The sequence below is a fragment of the Mesoplodon densirostris genome, chromosome 6 (genome assembly GCF_025265405.1).
Source record: "Mesoplodon densirostris isolate mMesDen1 chromosome 6, mMesDen1 primary haplotype, whole genome shotgun sequence".
In the NCBI taxonomy this organism is placed as follows: Eukaryota; Metazoa; Chordata; class Mammalia; order Artiodactyla; family Ziphiidae; genus Mesoplodon; species Mesoplodon densirostris.
In genome coordinates this window covers 2,435,617-2,450,624 of record NC_082666.1, presented here as the reverse complement: position 1 = coordinate 2,450,624, position 15,008 = coordinate 2,435,617, and the positions used below count along the sequence as shown (strand labels likewise).

Below are 15,008 nucleotides of genomic sequence, written 5' to 3'. Positions count from 1 at the left end.
GCGGGGTGTTGGGTCCTGGGCCTCTCTGAGAGCGGCTGACCGAGTGCAGGAGAAGCCAAGGCAAGTGGTAGCTGAGGGGCCAGCCTCTGGGGCCCACCACCTGGGCTCACGCCAGGCGCTCAGGACTCTCCTGTGACCTGAGGCAAGTTTCAGTCTTTCAGCGCCTCGGTTTCCTCATCTGTAGAGAGGACCTCCCTTCCCGGAAGCACGAGGCCCTTTGTGCAGGGCTTGGCCCCGAGCAGGACCTAGTCCCAGATCACCATGGCAACAGCATCTGGAGCCACTGCTGCAGCCACCCCAGCCCCGACTCCCCCTCCCTCTCCTTCCGCAAGCTGATCCCTGGGCCTTATCCCAGCGCCTTGGTGTCGAGTCGGAAGCCCTGGCGTGGCCCCCGAGGTCCCAGTCAACCCGCCTCTGTTTCCCGCTCAGCCCCGTCCCTCGCCGTCCCTCCCTACCCGAGCACACCCCATTCCTTCTCCACCCTCCGGGGCCCCAGTGCTCCCCACCGCCATGGAGACTGTGGTGTCACCTGTGCAATGTGGAGGGCATGCCTGAGCCCCGCCTCCACCCCGGCCTGGTCCACAGTGCGTTGCCCCTCGAGAGCGGGGCTCAGAGAGGGCAGGACCAGCTCTGCCCTGTGGACCTTTGTGTCCGCAGGACCCGGCTCAGGGTTGGCCAGGCCGCGGGCACCGGGCCACGCTGTGCGTAGCTGGGGGAGGAGGGGGCGGGACCAGTGATGAGCCCTCTTCTGCCCCAGGTGCTCCCTTACGACTACTACGGGGCCTACAGCCAGCGGGCGCACGAGGACTACGTCTACCGCAGGCTGCTGCACCACGAGTACACCTTCGACTTCCCACCCCACCACGACGTGGTAGGACGCCCCATCCCCGATGAGATGGAAAGGCGGGTGTCCCCGCGGGCTGGCCCACTCTGCCGGCCATCCCCACCCCCGTTTTTGGCCGACTCAGTTTCGTGGAGGAATCGGTGATGTTCTCCTCCGCCCTCCCCTCGCCCCGTCTGTACCAAGACTTTGCCAGCAGTGAGGCCTGCTCAAGGAGCGGGGCTGGAGCCAGTCCTGGGTCTGGCTGTGTGGCCTCGGGCCGGGGCCTCACCTCTCTGAGCCTCTTGGAGCGGCTCCGATTCTCAGGGCGCTCCTGGCGGCTCCCGGCCCCTCCTTCCGTTCCCGACTCCTCATTTCTGTTGGGGTTCAGGTGAGTCCATCTGAGTCTGCATCACACAGGGAAGTTCTCACAGGCAGCTTCTGCAGAAAAGACTCTGCCAGCTTCCCCTCTGAGCCGCCCAGCTGTTTTGTTACCCAGCAGAATGTGCTGTGTCCCCGTGCATGTGGCCGACTGGGGAGGGAGTGAAGTCCCTTCAGTATCTGTGTGAGGGGGGGCCAAGGCCTCAGCCTGGGGGTCCGCAGGGATGGGTGGCCTGGGAAGCTTCCTGGGCGTGGGACCCCTGCAGTCACGTGGGGCCCCCTGCTTAGAAGCAAAGCTCTGCTGTTGCTGCCTGGAAACTCTCAATACATTTTGAACAGGCCCGCATTTTTACTGTGCACTAGTTCTGCGCCCGGTCCTGAAGGCGAGGAAGCACGCCTTCCTCCAAAGTTTGCTTCTGAAATGGAAGGGGAGGGATGCGCGTCTGAAAGCCCAGGAGTCCCTGGGGGCTGCCTCTCCGGGGAGCAAACGGGGGCCCGTCTGGCACCTCCGCACCGAGGCTTCCAAGGCCTGCGGGATGTTCAGGCCCTTGAGGATGTGGGCGCTGGGCGGGGATGCCAGCTTGGCTTCGTGGCTGCATCCCACCCACGCAAAGGCACCTCGACAGTCCCAAAGCATGAAACATGCACTTGTTCTCAGCCTTGGCAACTTCCCCAGCCTGGCTAGACGAGAGTCAGCCCAGGAAGCTGTTCTGGGGTTTGATCTGCAGCCCCGGCAGTGTAAGTGAAGGTACCACATGGCTGATGGGTGAAGGGAGCTCCATAAAGAGTAGTGGTGTCTGGAGAGGGGTGAACGGCAGCCTCTGGGGCTCAGGAGCTGCGCAGACCCCATGGGGTGCCGTGTAACGACCAGCTGTCCCGGGGGGGAGCCTGCAGTTTCCCCTGTATAAATACCCTCACTGTCCGCTCCCTCCCACCCACCCACGGGGCATCACTGAACTCAGAGCCGGGAAAGATGCGCACAGTGGCTTCTCGGGGGCGGGGCACTACTAGACAGACCCAGGTGATGAACAGCTCATCGTTTCCACCTGCGTAAGCTTGAGTGGCCCACGTACTGCCCCTGGGCCTCAGAGGGCACCCGGGTATGAGGTTGCTAATCACAGCTGCTCCTGGGCAGTGGTGTCTGTACCACACGGTGGGGAGGAGGTGGTGTGGGCCCCCCACACACCGTGAATGCTCCCTAAGTGGCAGCTTTGCTGTTATGATTTTTTTTTTTTCCAGTAAGAGCAATGGGATTGGCACATCTGCTCAGCGATGGGGTGAGGGGTTTAGGGCAACGATGGAGTGACATTGCAAGGGAAGACCAGGCAGAAAAAACAGTTGGATAGCAGAAAACCTTGAGAGTGGAGCCAAGCGTTTGTGTACCGTATGGAGGGAAATAATGAGAGATGTTGCCTTGTTTTTTTGGGGGGGTTTTGTTTTAAAAAAAAACAGCTTTATTGAGATATATTCACATACCATACCACCCAACCACTTTAAGTATACAATGCTTTTAGTATATTCAGAGGGTTCTGCAACCATCACTGCAATCTAATTTTAGAACCTTTTTATCTCCCCCCCAAGGAAACCCTATACCCATTAGCCCATTTTCTCACCGCATCCCCACCTTCCAGCAGCCACTAATCTACTTGCTGTCTGTGTAGCTTTACCTCATCTGGACATTTCACATAATGGACTCGTACAGTGGTGGTCTTTTGTGACTGGCTTCTTTCACTCAGCATAATGTTTTCAAGGACCATCCATGTTTTAGGAAGTCGTCAGTACTTCATTACTTCTTATTCTGAACAATATTCCATTACATGGATACACCCCTTTTTATTTATCCATTCATCTGTTGATGGACATTTGCATTGTTAGACTTTTGGGCTATTATGAATAACGCTGCTCTGAAAATGTGTGTGCAAGTTTTTAGACAGATGTTTTCATTTCTCACGGGTAAATATCTAGGAGTGGGATTGCCGGGCCATGTGGTAGCTCCACGTTTCATGTTTTGAAGATCTGCGAAGGCTTTTCCAAAGTGGCTGCACCATTTCACACCTCCGCTCGCGGCAGACGAGGTTCTCGTTTCTCCACCCTCGAGCACGTGCAGTTCTCTTTTTGACTCTAGCCATCCGGGTGGGTGTGAAGTGGTATCTCAAAAATCTGAGTTGCATTTCCCTAATGACTAAAGGCTCTGAGCCTCTTTTCATGTGCATATTTAGCCATCTTCTTTGGAGAAATGTTTATCCAGATATTTTGCTCATTTTTAAATTGAGCTATTTGTCTTTTTATTGAGTTATAAGAATTCTCTGTACATTCTGGATACAAGTCCCTTATCAGATTTATGATTTGTAAACATTTTCTCCCCTTCTGTGGGTTGTCTTTTCACTTTTTTAATGATATCGTTGGCAGCACAAAATTTCTTAATTTTGATGAAGTACAGCTTATGTAGTTTTTCTTTTGTCCCTTGCGTTTTTAGTGTCATATTTAAGAAGGCGTTTCCTAACCCAGGTCACAACAAGTTACTCTTCTGTTTTCTTCTCAGAATGGTATAGTTTTAGGTCTTGTACTTAGGTCTGTGGTTCATTCCGATGAAGCTTTGTGTGTGGCGTGAGGAAGGGGTCCAACTTTGTGCTTTTGCAGGCGGCTATTCAGGTGTTCCGGCACCATTTGTTGAAGATTATTCTTTTCCCGATCGAATTGCCTTGGCATCCTTGTGAAAAATCAACTGACCATAAACGTCAGGGTTCATTTCTGGACTCTCAGTTCTGTTCCATTGATCTGTATTTCTGTCCTTATGCTATACCATGCTGTCTTGAGTACATTAGCTTTGTAGTAAGTTTTGAAATCAGGAAGTGTGAATCCTCTAGCTTTGTTCTTCTTTTTCAAGATTGTTTTGAATAGTCTGGGTGCCGTGCATTTCTGTATGAATTTTAGAATCAGTTTGTCAACTTCTGCCAAGAAGCCAGCCAAGATTTTGGTAGACTCTGTCTAATCGGTAGATCGATTTGGGGGGTACAGTCATCTTAGCAATAGTGAGTCTTCATTTCGTAAACATGCGAGGTCTTTCCATTTATTTAGGTCTTTAATTTCTTTCAAAGATATTTTCTAGTTTTTAAGTACAAGTTTGCACTTCTTTTGTTAAATTTATGTGTAAGCATTTAAAAATTCTTTTTGATGATGTAAATAGAATTATTTTCTTAATTTCATCGATTGTTCATGGCTAGCATATAGAAATACAAAAATTTTTTGTTTGTTGTATATTGACCCTATATCCTGCAAACTTCTTGAACTATTTTATTAGTTGTAATAGTTTTTCAGTGGGTTCCTTAGGATTTTCTGTATGTAAGATCACGTCATCTGCAAATAGAGATAGTTTTACTTCCCCTTTTCCAGTCTGGATGCCTTTTATTTTTTCTTGCCTAATTGCTCTGGCCTGGACCTTCAGTACAGTGTTGAGTAGAAGTAGCAGGGTGGACAGCCCTGTCTTGTTCCTGATCTTAGCGTGGGACATTTAGTCTCTCACCATTAAGTATGTCAGCTGTGGGATTTTGTTCATGCCCTTTATCAAGTTGAGGAATTTCCCTTTTAGCCCTAGTTTACTTGGAGTTTTTATCATGAACAAGTGTTGGATTTTGTCAAATACTTTTTCTGCATCTATTGCGATGATTATTTGGTTTTTGTTCTTTATCCCGTTAATATGGTACATTACGTCGATTGATTTTGGGGTGGTAAACCAGCCTCCCGTTCCTGGGATAATCTCACTTGATCGTGGTGTGTAATCCTTTTTATATGTTGTTGGATTTAGCTCGCTAGTATTTTGTTGAGGTTTTTGTATCTGTATTCATGAAGGATATTGGTCTGTAGTTTTCTTATGAGGTCTTTGGTTTTGGCATCAGGGGTAATGCTGGCCTTTTGGGAAGAGTTTGTGAAGAACTGGTATTAATTCTTTTTTGAATGTTTGGTAACATAGACTAGTGAAGCCATCTGGACCTGGGCTTTTCTTTGTGGGGAGTTTTAAATGACTAATTAAGTCTCTTTTTTTATTATAGATGGATTCAGACTATTTCCCCTTCAGTTGGCTTCAGTAATTTGTGTCTTTCTAGGAATTTCCATTTCATGTCTAATTTGTTGGTGGACAGCTGCTCATAGTATTCCTTATAATTATTTGCTATAAATTGGTTAGTGATACCCCTCTTTCAATCCTGATTTCAGTACTTTGAGTCTTCTCTGTTTTTTCTTGGTCAGTCTAGTTAGTGATTTGCCAATTTTGTTGATCTTTTCAAAGAAACAATTTTCAATTTTGCTAATCTTCTCTATTTTTCAAGATTTCATTTATTTCCTTTCTAATCTTTAGTATGTCTTTCCTTCTGCCTGCCTTGCCTTCTGCCTGCTTTGGGTTTAATTTGCTCTCCTTTCCTAGTTTCTCAAAGTGGAGAAGTTAGGTTACTGATTGGAGGGCATTTGCATGTGTAGAACTTCCATGAGCACAGCACTAGCTTCATCCCATCAGTCTGCATATGTTGTGTTTTCATGTTCATTCATCTCCAAGTGTTTTCTAATTCCCTTTTTCTTTGATCCATTGGTTATCTAGGACTGTGTTGTCTAATTTCACTTATCTGTGAATTTCCCAATTTTTCTTCCACTACTGATTTCTAATTTGATTCCACTGTGGTCAAAGAACATATTTTGTATGATTTTAACCCGTTTGAATTTATTGTCTTGTTTTATGGCTTCTGGTCTACCCTGGAGAGTGTCCCCTGTGCTTGAAAAGCATGGTCACCGTGTGTTCCTAGCTGGAGGGGAGGAAGGCAGGAGGGGCTCTCGGAGCAGGAGGGCAGCCAAGGGCCCAATGCCCCAGGGTCTTGGGGAAGAGGCAGGTCCCAGAGCCCACACAGCACCCCACCTCTGGAACTTTTCAGATCAAGAAGGAGTGTCTGGCCTGCAGAGGGGCCGCTGCTGTGTTTGACATGTCCTACTTCGGGAAGTTCTACCTGGTGGGCTTGGACGCGAGGAAGGCCGCCGACTGGCTCTTCTCGGCCGATGTCAGCCGGCCCCCAGGTATGGAATCCAGGTGGGCCACGCTTTCCCACTTCAGTTCAGCCCCGGGCACTGAGATGAGACAGCAAGCTGACCCTGTCCTCTCTGGGCTCATCTGGCTCATGGCTCCGCCCCTGGGCCTGGCCCTGGGTCCCCGTGTCCAGACCCCTCTGCCCTCCTGGCCGAGCCCCGGCCCCAGGCCCCCTCCACCTTCCTCCCCGCCCCCGCCCCCACCCCCGCTTTTACTTTGTTCCAGACAGGAGTCTAGGCAGCAAGTCCTCAGAACAGTCTCCTGGGGCTGGGGAACCTGTCCACTTCCCCACTAGGAATGCTCTCCCCAAACAGGGTTTCTAGAATTAAACAAAAACACAGGGTGTTCAGTTACATTTGAATTCTAAATAAAGAATGAATAATTTCTTAGTGTAAGTATGTCCCATGCAATATTTGGGATATTCCTCTCCTTTTTTATCACGCAGTCCTCTACCATCTTGCCCACCCATCCACCCAACCCCAAACTCACCCAGCCCCATTGGTATTAGTTTCCTAGAGCTGCTGTAACAAAGTACCACAAACTGAGTGGCTTTAAACAACCTAAGTGTGCTGTCTTACAAGTCTGGGGCTGGAAGTTCAAACTCAGGGCCGTGATCCCAAGAACGTAGAATCCCCCCCTTGCCCCTCCTGGCTTCTGGCCGTGGCCACCATCCATGGCTTTCAACCACGTTGCTCCAATCTCTGCCTCTGAGTCACACGGCGGCCTTCTCCCTGCGTTTTCTTCTTCTTTTAAGGGCACCAGTCATGTTGGATTAGGGCCCACTCTGATGACCTCTGATCATCCTAGCATGATCCCATCTGCAAAGACCCTATTTCCAAATAAGGTCCATTTACAGGGATTGGGGGGTTAGGACTTCAATGTACCATTCTGGGGGACACAGTTCAACCCATTCCACCATTTATCCAGCCAGCCCACCTGCCCACCCCCTCACATGTACCTGATACTCACCTCCCCTTAATTCCCCGCGTCTCATTCATCGTGCCAACACGCTTCTACCCACCCACCCATCCCCTCCTTCCATCCATCCTTTCCCCCCACCCTCTCCCCACCTCCACATTCTCTCATCCATCCATCCATCAACTTCCTTTTGCATATTCATTTATTCATCAGACATTCAAGGAGCTTCTGCTATGCCAGGCATGGTGCTAGGAGCACCCAATGAATGAGATATAAATCCTGCCCTTAAAGACCTCCCAGCATGGGGGTGGGGTGGGTGGGAGGGATGGATTCGAGGCATTTCTAGAAGAAAGAAGCCTCCCTCCTGACCCTTCCTCCTCTGGGCATGGCAGTGCTGGGTGACCTGCCCATCCCTCTCTGGGTCATTCAGTCGTGGTGGCATCACCGAGATGAGGGGCCTTTCAAGGTTGCCCCCCTAGGGCATCCGGCCAAGGGTTACCCTGAGCTGAGGGGCCGCCCTGCTAAGTGGCTCCCACATTCTGGGGTCTTCGTCCTGTCCGCAGGCTCCACGGTGTACACCTGCATGCTGAACCACCGCGGGGGCACCGAGAGCGACCTGACCGTCAGCCGCCTTGCTCCCAGTCCCCAGACCTCCCCACTGGCCCCTGCCTTTGAAGGTAAGAGATGCCTCGAGGATCCAGCAGTGCCCTGAACGCAGCCCCGCTCGGTGAGGTGGCTGCCGACGCAGGATGCACTGGGAAGGGCTGCCGAGGCTGCTCTGGAATCACACATGTGCCCGCCGCGGTCAGGGCCTGGGAGATCAGAGGTCTCGCTTCAGGCTGAATGCAGCCTTTGTTCAGGCAGCGGTTCTGGGCTTCCAGTGCTCAGTGATTATGCCTTTGAACCTGCCCATCCCGCGGGGTTTCGGAGTGGCCACAGCGTGCGCATGCTCAGCTCACCTGCCCGGAAGAGAGTGAGCTGAGGATAAGGCCATGCCTCCCTTGTGGAGAAGGTAGCTCCTTTCTGACACCAGCATCTATGCTGAATTGGCTTTCTCGGTTCCCATGTAACTCTCAGTCTCAGACTGGGGCAGGTCCTTAGAAAATATCCAGCTCTGTGCCCAAGCTGACACCCACACTGCCCTCTGCAGGCCCTCTGCTTCTGCTTGCATGCCTCTTGTGACGGGGAGCTCATTACTCGTATTCCTTGTTTGCACAGGTCTGACTATGCTGAGCCAGATCTGCCCCCATCAGTTCAACTCCCCGACCCACCCCTTGGTTCACATGGGAGCAGTCGAATCTCTAGTGCTGCAGCCTGTCTCTGTCAGGGAAGGATAGCAATGGCTAAGCTTCACAGAGTGTGGGAAGCATCCCCTTTCTCCAAGAAGGGGCCCCCTCGCCACCTCTGGGACACTGGATTTGCAGGGGAGAAAGGATTCAAGTGTGGTGCTCTCCATGCGGCTGCACTGTACCGTCAGGGGAAGGGTCACTGTCAGCCCGTTCAGGAAACCTGGTGGCCCCAGCTCCGGGCCTGGCTCAGTGCTGCTGGTCATTCAGTTGCGTGGGACTCAGTCACGGGGGAGGGGGGCGAGGTCCGGCCTGGGCACTGGGAGAGGGAGGTTCAGGAAAAGCCTGATAGAACCCTGGGTGGGATTGCGAGGGGGTGGGAAAGAGCGAGGATTATGGGAGGCCATGGGAAGCAGGTGAGCCAGGATGAGGAAGGTTTCCTGGAGGAGGTGATGTCTGGCCTGAGCCTCGAAGGATGGGTAGGAGCCACCTGCTAGAAAGGTGTGGAGGAGAGAACGCAGGAGGTGCCTGTGAGGAGCTGGGCGGAGAGGGGCGTTTTGACAAGGGCCGCTGGGAACTTTGTTTGGCCTTCACCCCCCAGGAGAGGGGAGGCCCGGTCCAGCCAAAGCTACCATCCTTAGACAGCAAGTCTAGCTGGGGAGACAGAACAGAAGGACCCCAGTGAGTGTGCAGGTCCCTGAAATCCTGGCTCTGCCACTGCCTGGCTCGGGGCCCAGCTCTCTGAGCCTCAGTTTCCCCATCTGTGAAGTGGAGACAAATGACCCACCTCCTTGAGCTGCTGCAGGGAGTTGAGAGCGAGAGTCTGGAGGTGCCAGGAGGGCTGGGGAGCAGCCTCCCTGAGCTTGTTTCCCCACCTGGAAACTAGTCCCCATCACGAGGGGGAGTTGTCACCAGGGCTCTGTAAGCTGAGCCACGGCCCAAGGGGCAGCTTCTTGTGCCCTTCCCGATGATTCTGGTGGATTCTTGGCCCTGGAGGAGCACTCGCCTGCCGGGGCGGGAAGAGCAGGCTCTGAGAGGAGGGGAAGGGGAGGTGCTAATGGACCCCAGAGATGTTTCTCCTGGACTCTGGGGGCGTCTGCCTCAAGTTAAACGGCCGCCTGGTGGGGAGGTTTGCATTTGGTGGGTTCTTGACCTGCCAGGGCGTGCGCAGATGACAAGGAAGTCACAGTGGTCTGTGGAGCATGCTAAAGGTCCCGGCTTCACCGCTAAGCACAGAAAACCATCATACGGACTTTGTATTTTCAGCCTTAAAAAAGCGGTACTGTTCCTGCTATGAACATGCATGTCCATTCAGCACGCATGTTTATACCTGTTAGGTCAGATCACCATTAAGACAAGAGGGTGTGCGTTTCACATATGATCAAGGTTGTGTATAAGGCAGCTGTCCACCTTAAATGTGATTTTCAACAGTATTTTATATCACAAAAGGAGTACATACCTGTAGGAAACATTTGGACAATTCTGAAAAGTACAAAATAAAGTCCACAGCTCCCGGCCCGAGCCAGAGCCCTGGAGCCTGCCCTCTGACCGCCCTCCCTGCCATGTCCGCCTTGTGGGCTGGACCTGGACCTGGGCTGACTGCTGGCCTCAGGACCTGGCACTTCGGGATGTTTTTCATGAGAGACAGCTGCCCAGAGGAGGCCAGGCCCAGCAGCTGCCGTCTGTCTGGAACCAGGTGGCTTCAGTTAACGCTCTTGTCCCCCAGGGAGGGGCCTCGGCAGGGCTGTAGCGTGCTCCGGGCGCTGGGGAAGAGGATGCTGCCAGAGACTCGATCCTCAGAGGTGTTCTCAATCCAGCATCCCGAGAGCCCCCAGCCCAGGTAGCAGGGGATCCTTTGGGGATCAGCTCGTTTGTCTGGCCTTTGAGTTGGGTCTGGATGGACAGCCAGGACTGAGGGCGCAGACGGGCACACAGAACGTGGGGGGACGAGGTCAGGGACGTTCCAGAGGTCACCTGGATGGGGCAGGAGGACGACCAGGGCTCTGGCTGGGGTCTCCACTTGGGGGGCTGATGGCAAAGCCAGGGGTTCTTCTGCTCTTCCCCCGGCTGCTGCTGGTGGAACCCCGGCTTGGAGGGGGCGAAGGGTTCCCCGCTTCACACCTCCAGGTGTGGTGGCCTGGCCGGTCCCAGCTCCAGGGCCTTCCATCAGAGCCCAGCCAGCGAGTGCTTCTGGGGAGGGAGCCGAGGCCCCAGGCCCCCCCACCCCGTCCCCTGTCCCCGTCCGGGCTCTGCTACGAGCTTCACGCTCCCCTGCCGGAGAAGCAAAGTGGGGCGTGTCTCTTTTTCAATTATAGTAGGTGCCCGCAGCTATGATCACGACATGCTGTTCCACTGCTGTGGAAGCCTCGGGGAGCGGGGGCCAGTGTGCGGAAGGGCGTCCAGGCAGGATTCTCCAGACTCCGGAGCCTCCCCGAGAGCTGCTGCCTGCCTCCCACGGACAACGCCAGCTCTGCCCAGAGTGGGCTGGGGGCTGGTGCCAGGCCGGCCCCTGGCGGGGCCCAGAGTGAATGGCGCTGAAAGCTGAGAGCAGCAGCCCTTGGGCAGGACTGGAGCCCCGGGGAGGGAGACGAGTGTCCCAGGGCGTAACCATCCCGGTTCCTGGTTCCTGAGCCCCAAACTGGGCTCCTGGTGTCGCCATAGCTCCTTCAATTCCCCCAGCAGCCTTGTGAGGGGGGGTTCTGGCCTCATTCCCATTGTAGAGATGCAGAAACTGAGGCTGGAAGTCAGGGATTGACTGGGTACCCTCAGTCTGAGATGGGGGGAGCCCTGCTGGAAGGAAGGAAGGAAGGGAGGGAACGGGATGGGGAGAAAGACGCATAGCAAATGGAGAGGAACGAAGCCCCTTCCAGACCTGCCACCTCCACCAGGTCACGGCGGGAGTCGTCAGTGAGAACCTGCCCGCCCAGGGCACACACAGTGGCTGAATCTCACAGCATCCCAGCGGATGAGGTGTGTTCACCCCAAATTGCAGATGACATTTCGGAGGCCCAGGCAGGCTGCGTGAGGGGTCCAGGGCCACACGGCTGCCTGAGGTCACAGCCCCCCGGAGCAGTGGCTCTCCTGGGACACTGGGCCAAGGTGGGCTCCCCTCCACTCAGCAGTACCCGGGTGGCAGTGTGGCCCAGTGGATGCTCCCCGCTGTGGACTCAGAGCTGGACAGAGGCCAATCTTCTCACACCGTGTGACCACTCTGAACCTCAGTCTCCTTTTCTGAAACCCGAGGGTGGTGACGAGTGTCAGTCTCCTCGAAGGATCAACGGTGTATTGCCTGTAAAGCCCCGGCTCAGCACCAGCCCCCATAAGGCCACGGCAGGGATCCTAGAGACCGGGGGGCCATGGGAATATGAAGAGAGACGGGAGCTGGTGAGGACGTTGAGGCTCAGAGAAGGAAAGAGACTTGTCCAAGCTCACCCAGCACTGGTGGCTGAGGTGGGACTCACAGTCTCCCCACGGCGTGAGGGCGTTGGGAGCTCTTACGCTTTCTTGGATCACAAACCCTTTGAGAAGTGGGAGAAAGCCTCAGACTCTCCCAGAAAATGCTCCCTTGGCACGTGCAGCCCTCAGGGGGTCCCGCACCCAGCCCCTCCTCCCCACATTCCGTCCTGCGGGTGATGAGAACCCAGGGTCCCTCGGGAGTGTCCCCATCGCTTGGGCCTTTGTCGTTCCCTTTCAAGGAAAGAGCGTTTGTTTTCTCCACGGAGGCCTTGGGCCACGCCCTCTGCCCCGCCTCCTCCATCCCGCAGTCCTGCGCTGAGTCCTGTGCTTCTCCTCCAGGGGACGGCTACTACCTGGCCGTGGGCGGGGCCGTGGCCCAGCACAACTGGTCCCACATCACCACGGTGCTGCAGGACGGGAGGTTCCGGTGCCAGCTTGTCGACAGCTCCGAGGACCTGGGCCTGCTCAGCGTCCAGGGCCCAGCCAGGTGAGGAGAGGACGGGGAGCCAGGCACCTGGGTGCACCTGGGACCTGGGCCCTCGGCCCTCTATCTGGGGCCCGGGTCAGAGCCACTTACTGCTTCAGAATGGGACATTGTGGTCAGTAAGCTCAGCGTGCCAGCAACCTCAGAGAGGCCACACCAGAAAGATGCTTTTCGAAGCACTAGAATACAGAAAAGCCCTTAATAAAAGACTCAGACTGAACCTTACTGTGAATCAGGATGTGAGGATTCAGTGGTCACGGAAGGGCCAACGAGGGTGTCTCTGGACAGCTGATACAGACTAAGAATCCTGTACGCCATCTCTAAGTGGGCAGAGCCAGACTGGGGTTCCACGTGCTACCTGGGCTCAGAATATAATGCTCTACACCAAGAGGTCACCTGCTTCTCCCTACACACCTCCAATGCCTTGGTCTACAGACGATCATTCACTCCTTAATTCATTCTATGAGTGTTTACTGAGCTGTGTTCCCACCCATGAGGAACCAGCTCCTGGAAAGTCCTCAGATTCTAGCTTGTGCGTGGAGCCACAGGACGGTCTTAGGCAAAGGGGCACCTGAGCAGCTGTGCACGTTGGAAAGGTCCCTCTGGCTGCGCTTCAGAGAGGGGACTGGGGGATGGGGGATAAGAGGGGAAGCACAGAGTGTTAACATCGACCAATCAGGTGCCTGGGATGTGCCAACATCTCCTCCAATCCTGATCGTAGCCCTTTGAGGTGGTTAGAAGTATTTTTATTCTTATTGGTGAAGAAGAGAGGACGGTGCACCTCCAGCCAGGTTATCCCAAAGCTGACGCTTAGATGAAGCACGGCCGTGTCCACGGGACATCCCTGTCAGCCCAGGGTCATGCCAGAATCCCTAGCCAGTGCACTCAGACCCCGCCACAGGGTCCATTTTCCCTGGTTCTTTGGAGCTGACCAAGCCTGCAGCACCCCAGCTGGGTCCTGGACTGGCAGACCTCCCCTCCCGGGCGGAGTTGTAGCTGGCCCTTGCGTGTGCACCATCTCGCACAGAGACACACGGCAGACACATGGTACGTGCTCTCTGAATCACGTCTGGTTGTGTACCTTAACCATCAAGTGTTGGACTTCAGGCTTCTCATGAAAACCAATATTTATTAGGGGGCCCTTGGAGGGAACACTGCAGGAAATGAGGGGTCAAGGCTTGGAGCTCTCTGAAGGGACAGTGTTTCAGGCAGAGGAGGCAGCAGGTGCAAAGGCCCTGTGGCAGGAGGAAAAGCAGTGAGGCCAGGGCCACAGGAGACGTGCTCAGAGGGCAGTGGAGGCAAGAGCCTACAGGTGCAGAGGCTGCTCCTCCAGGAGAGGGAACTGAGCAGAAGAAAGGCTTTAACGGGGTCTCTGATTCTGGGCCAGGGAGTAGGAGGCCGGCAGATGTGAGGAGCCTCAGGGGCCAGGTGAAGCAGGGATTCTGAGCAGGGAGTGGTGAGCTATGTCCAGGTGGTCAACGGGTCCAGTGTGGGGGGTTCCTCTCCCCAGGTGAGCCTGACCTCTGCATCTCTGGGCTGAATGGGGGTGGGCGTCCTGGCCTTCTGAGCTCAAGGCCATCCTCGGAAGCCTCACAGCTTCATTGCCGCTGCGACCTTGGACAGGGAGTGGGCTATTTTTGGTTTGGTGGTGGGGGTGAGTGGGCAGGGGAGGGAGGGTGTACCAGACAGACAGATCAAGGTGTGGCCCCGGGAAGACAGGCCAGCCTCTTCCAGCCTCATTAGAAGCTGCTCAAGGAGGGTGGCAAGTGACGACTGCCAGGGCAGGAAGACAAGCTCTCCTCCTCCTGGTAACTTCTTAACTTTCTCCCCCAGATTGTCCTCGCCCTTTCAAAAATAACCCAAAGTTTCTTGCTTGAATAATAATGTTACCAGCACCACTGATAAGGGCTAAACTTTCTGAGTTGTTATGTGGAAAGCATTCGGCGCGGCACCTGGACCGTGGGAGATGCTGTATGACCTGCCGACCGATAGAACTTTCTGGAAACATTCCGTAATTGGTGGTCCAGTACAGTAGCCACTAAGCTGTATGTGGCCATTGAGGCCTTGAAATGTGGCAGTGAGACAGAATTTTTTACCTTAATTAAGTTAAGCTCAAGAGGCCACACGTGACTAGGGGAGACCCGGCGGGGGACAGTGATCGCCGTTGTAGTTGTTAATGCCACGGTGCTTGGCTTGTGCTTTCTGGCGGCTGCCCCCCTCACAAGGGCCCCGTGAGGTGGCATCGCTGTCCTCATGGAGTGGACGAGGGGACCGAGGCGAGGTTGGGGTGGGAGTGAGTGAAGGAAGCAGGACCTGAACCTGGTCTCTGACCGGAGCCGGTGCCCTCCAGTGCTACCTGCTGCCCCTTGGCAGAGGGACAGCCTCCTGCACCCTGGCCCGTGCTTGGCAGACCTGCCTGCCCAGCTTGCTGCCCAAGCTGGTGTACCCCTGGCACTGCTAAGGCCACGCTGGCCCCGGGTGGCAGCTCCAGCCTCCTTCCTCCTTCCCCTGCTGGGAAGACCAGGGAGCAGCCCTGGCCCCGTCCACCCAGGGCCGCAGAGAGGACGGGCTTCTTAAGGACTGGGTGTGGCTTCT

The 15,008-nt window shown here is 54.6% G+C and overlaps 1 protein-coding gene across 1 annotated transcript in view; it reads left to right on the top strand.

Annotated features, from left to right (window-relative positions):
• Nucleotides 1–15,008, top strand: part of SARDH (sarcosine dehydrogenase) — a 61,296-nt gene that overhangs the window by 26,337 nt on the left and 19,951 nt on the right. The window contains exons 12-15 of the mRNA XM_060101530.1: nt 758–871; nt 6,121–6,259; nt 7,751–7,864; nt 12,269–12,416. Of these exons, the coding sequence (XP_059957513.1) occupies nt 758–871; nt 6,121–6,259; nt 7,751–7,864; nt 12,269–12,416 (515 nt within the window). The remainder of the gene's footprint in view (nt 1–757; nt 872–6,120; nt 6,260–7,750; nt 7,865–12,268; nt 12,417–15,008) is intronic.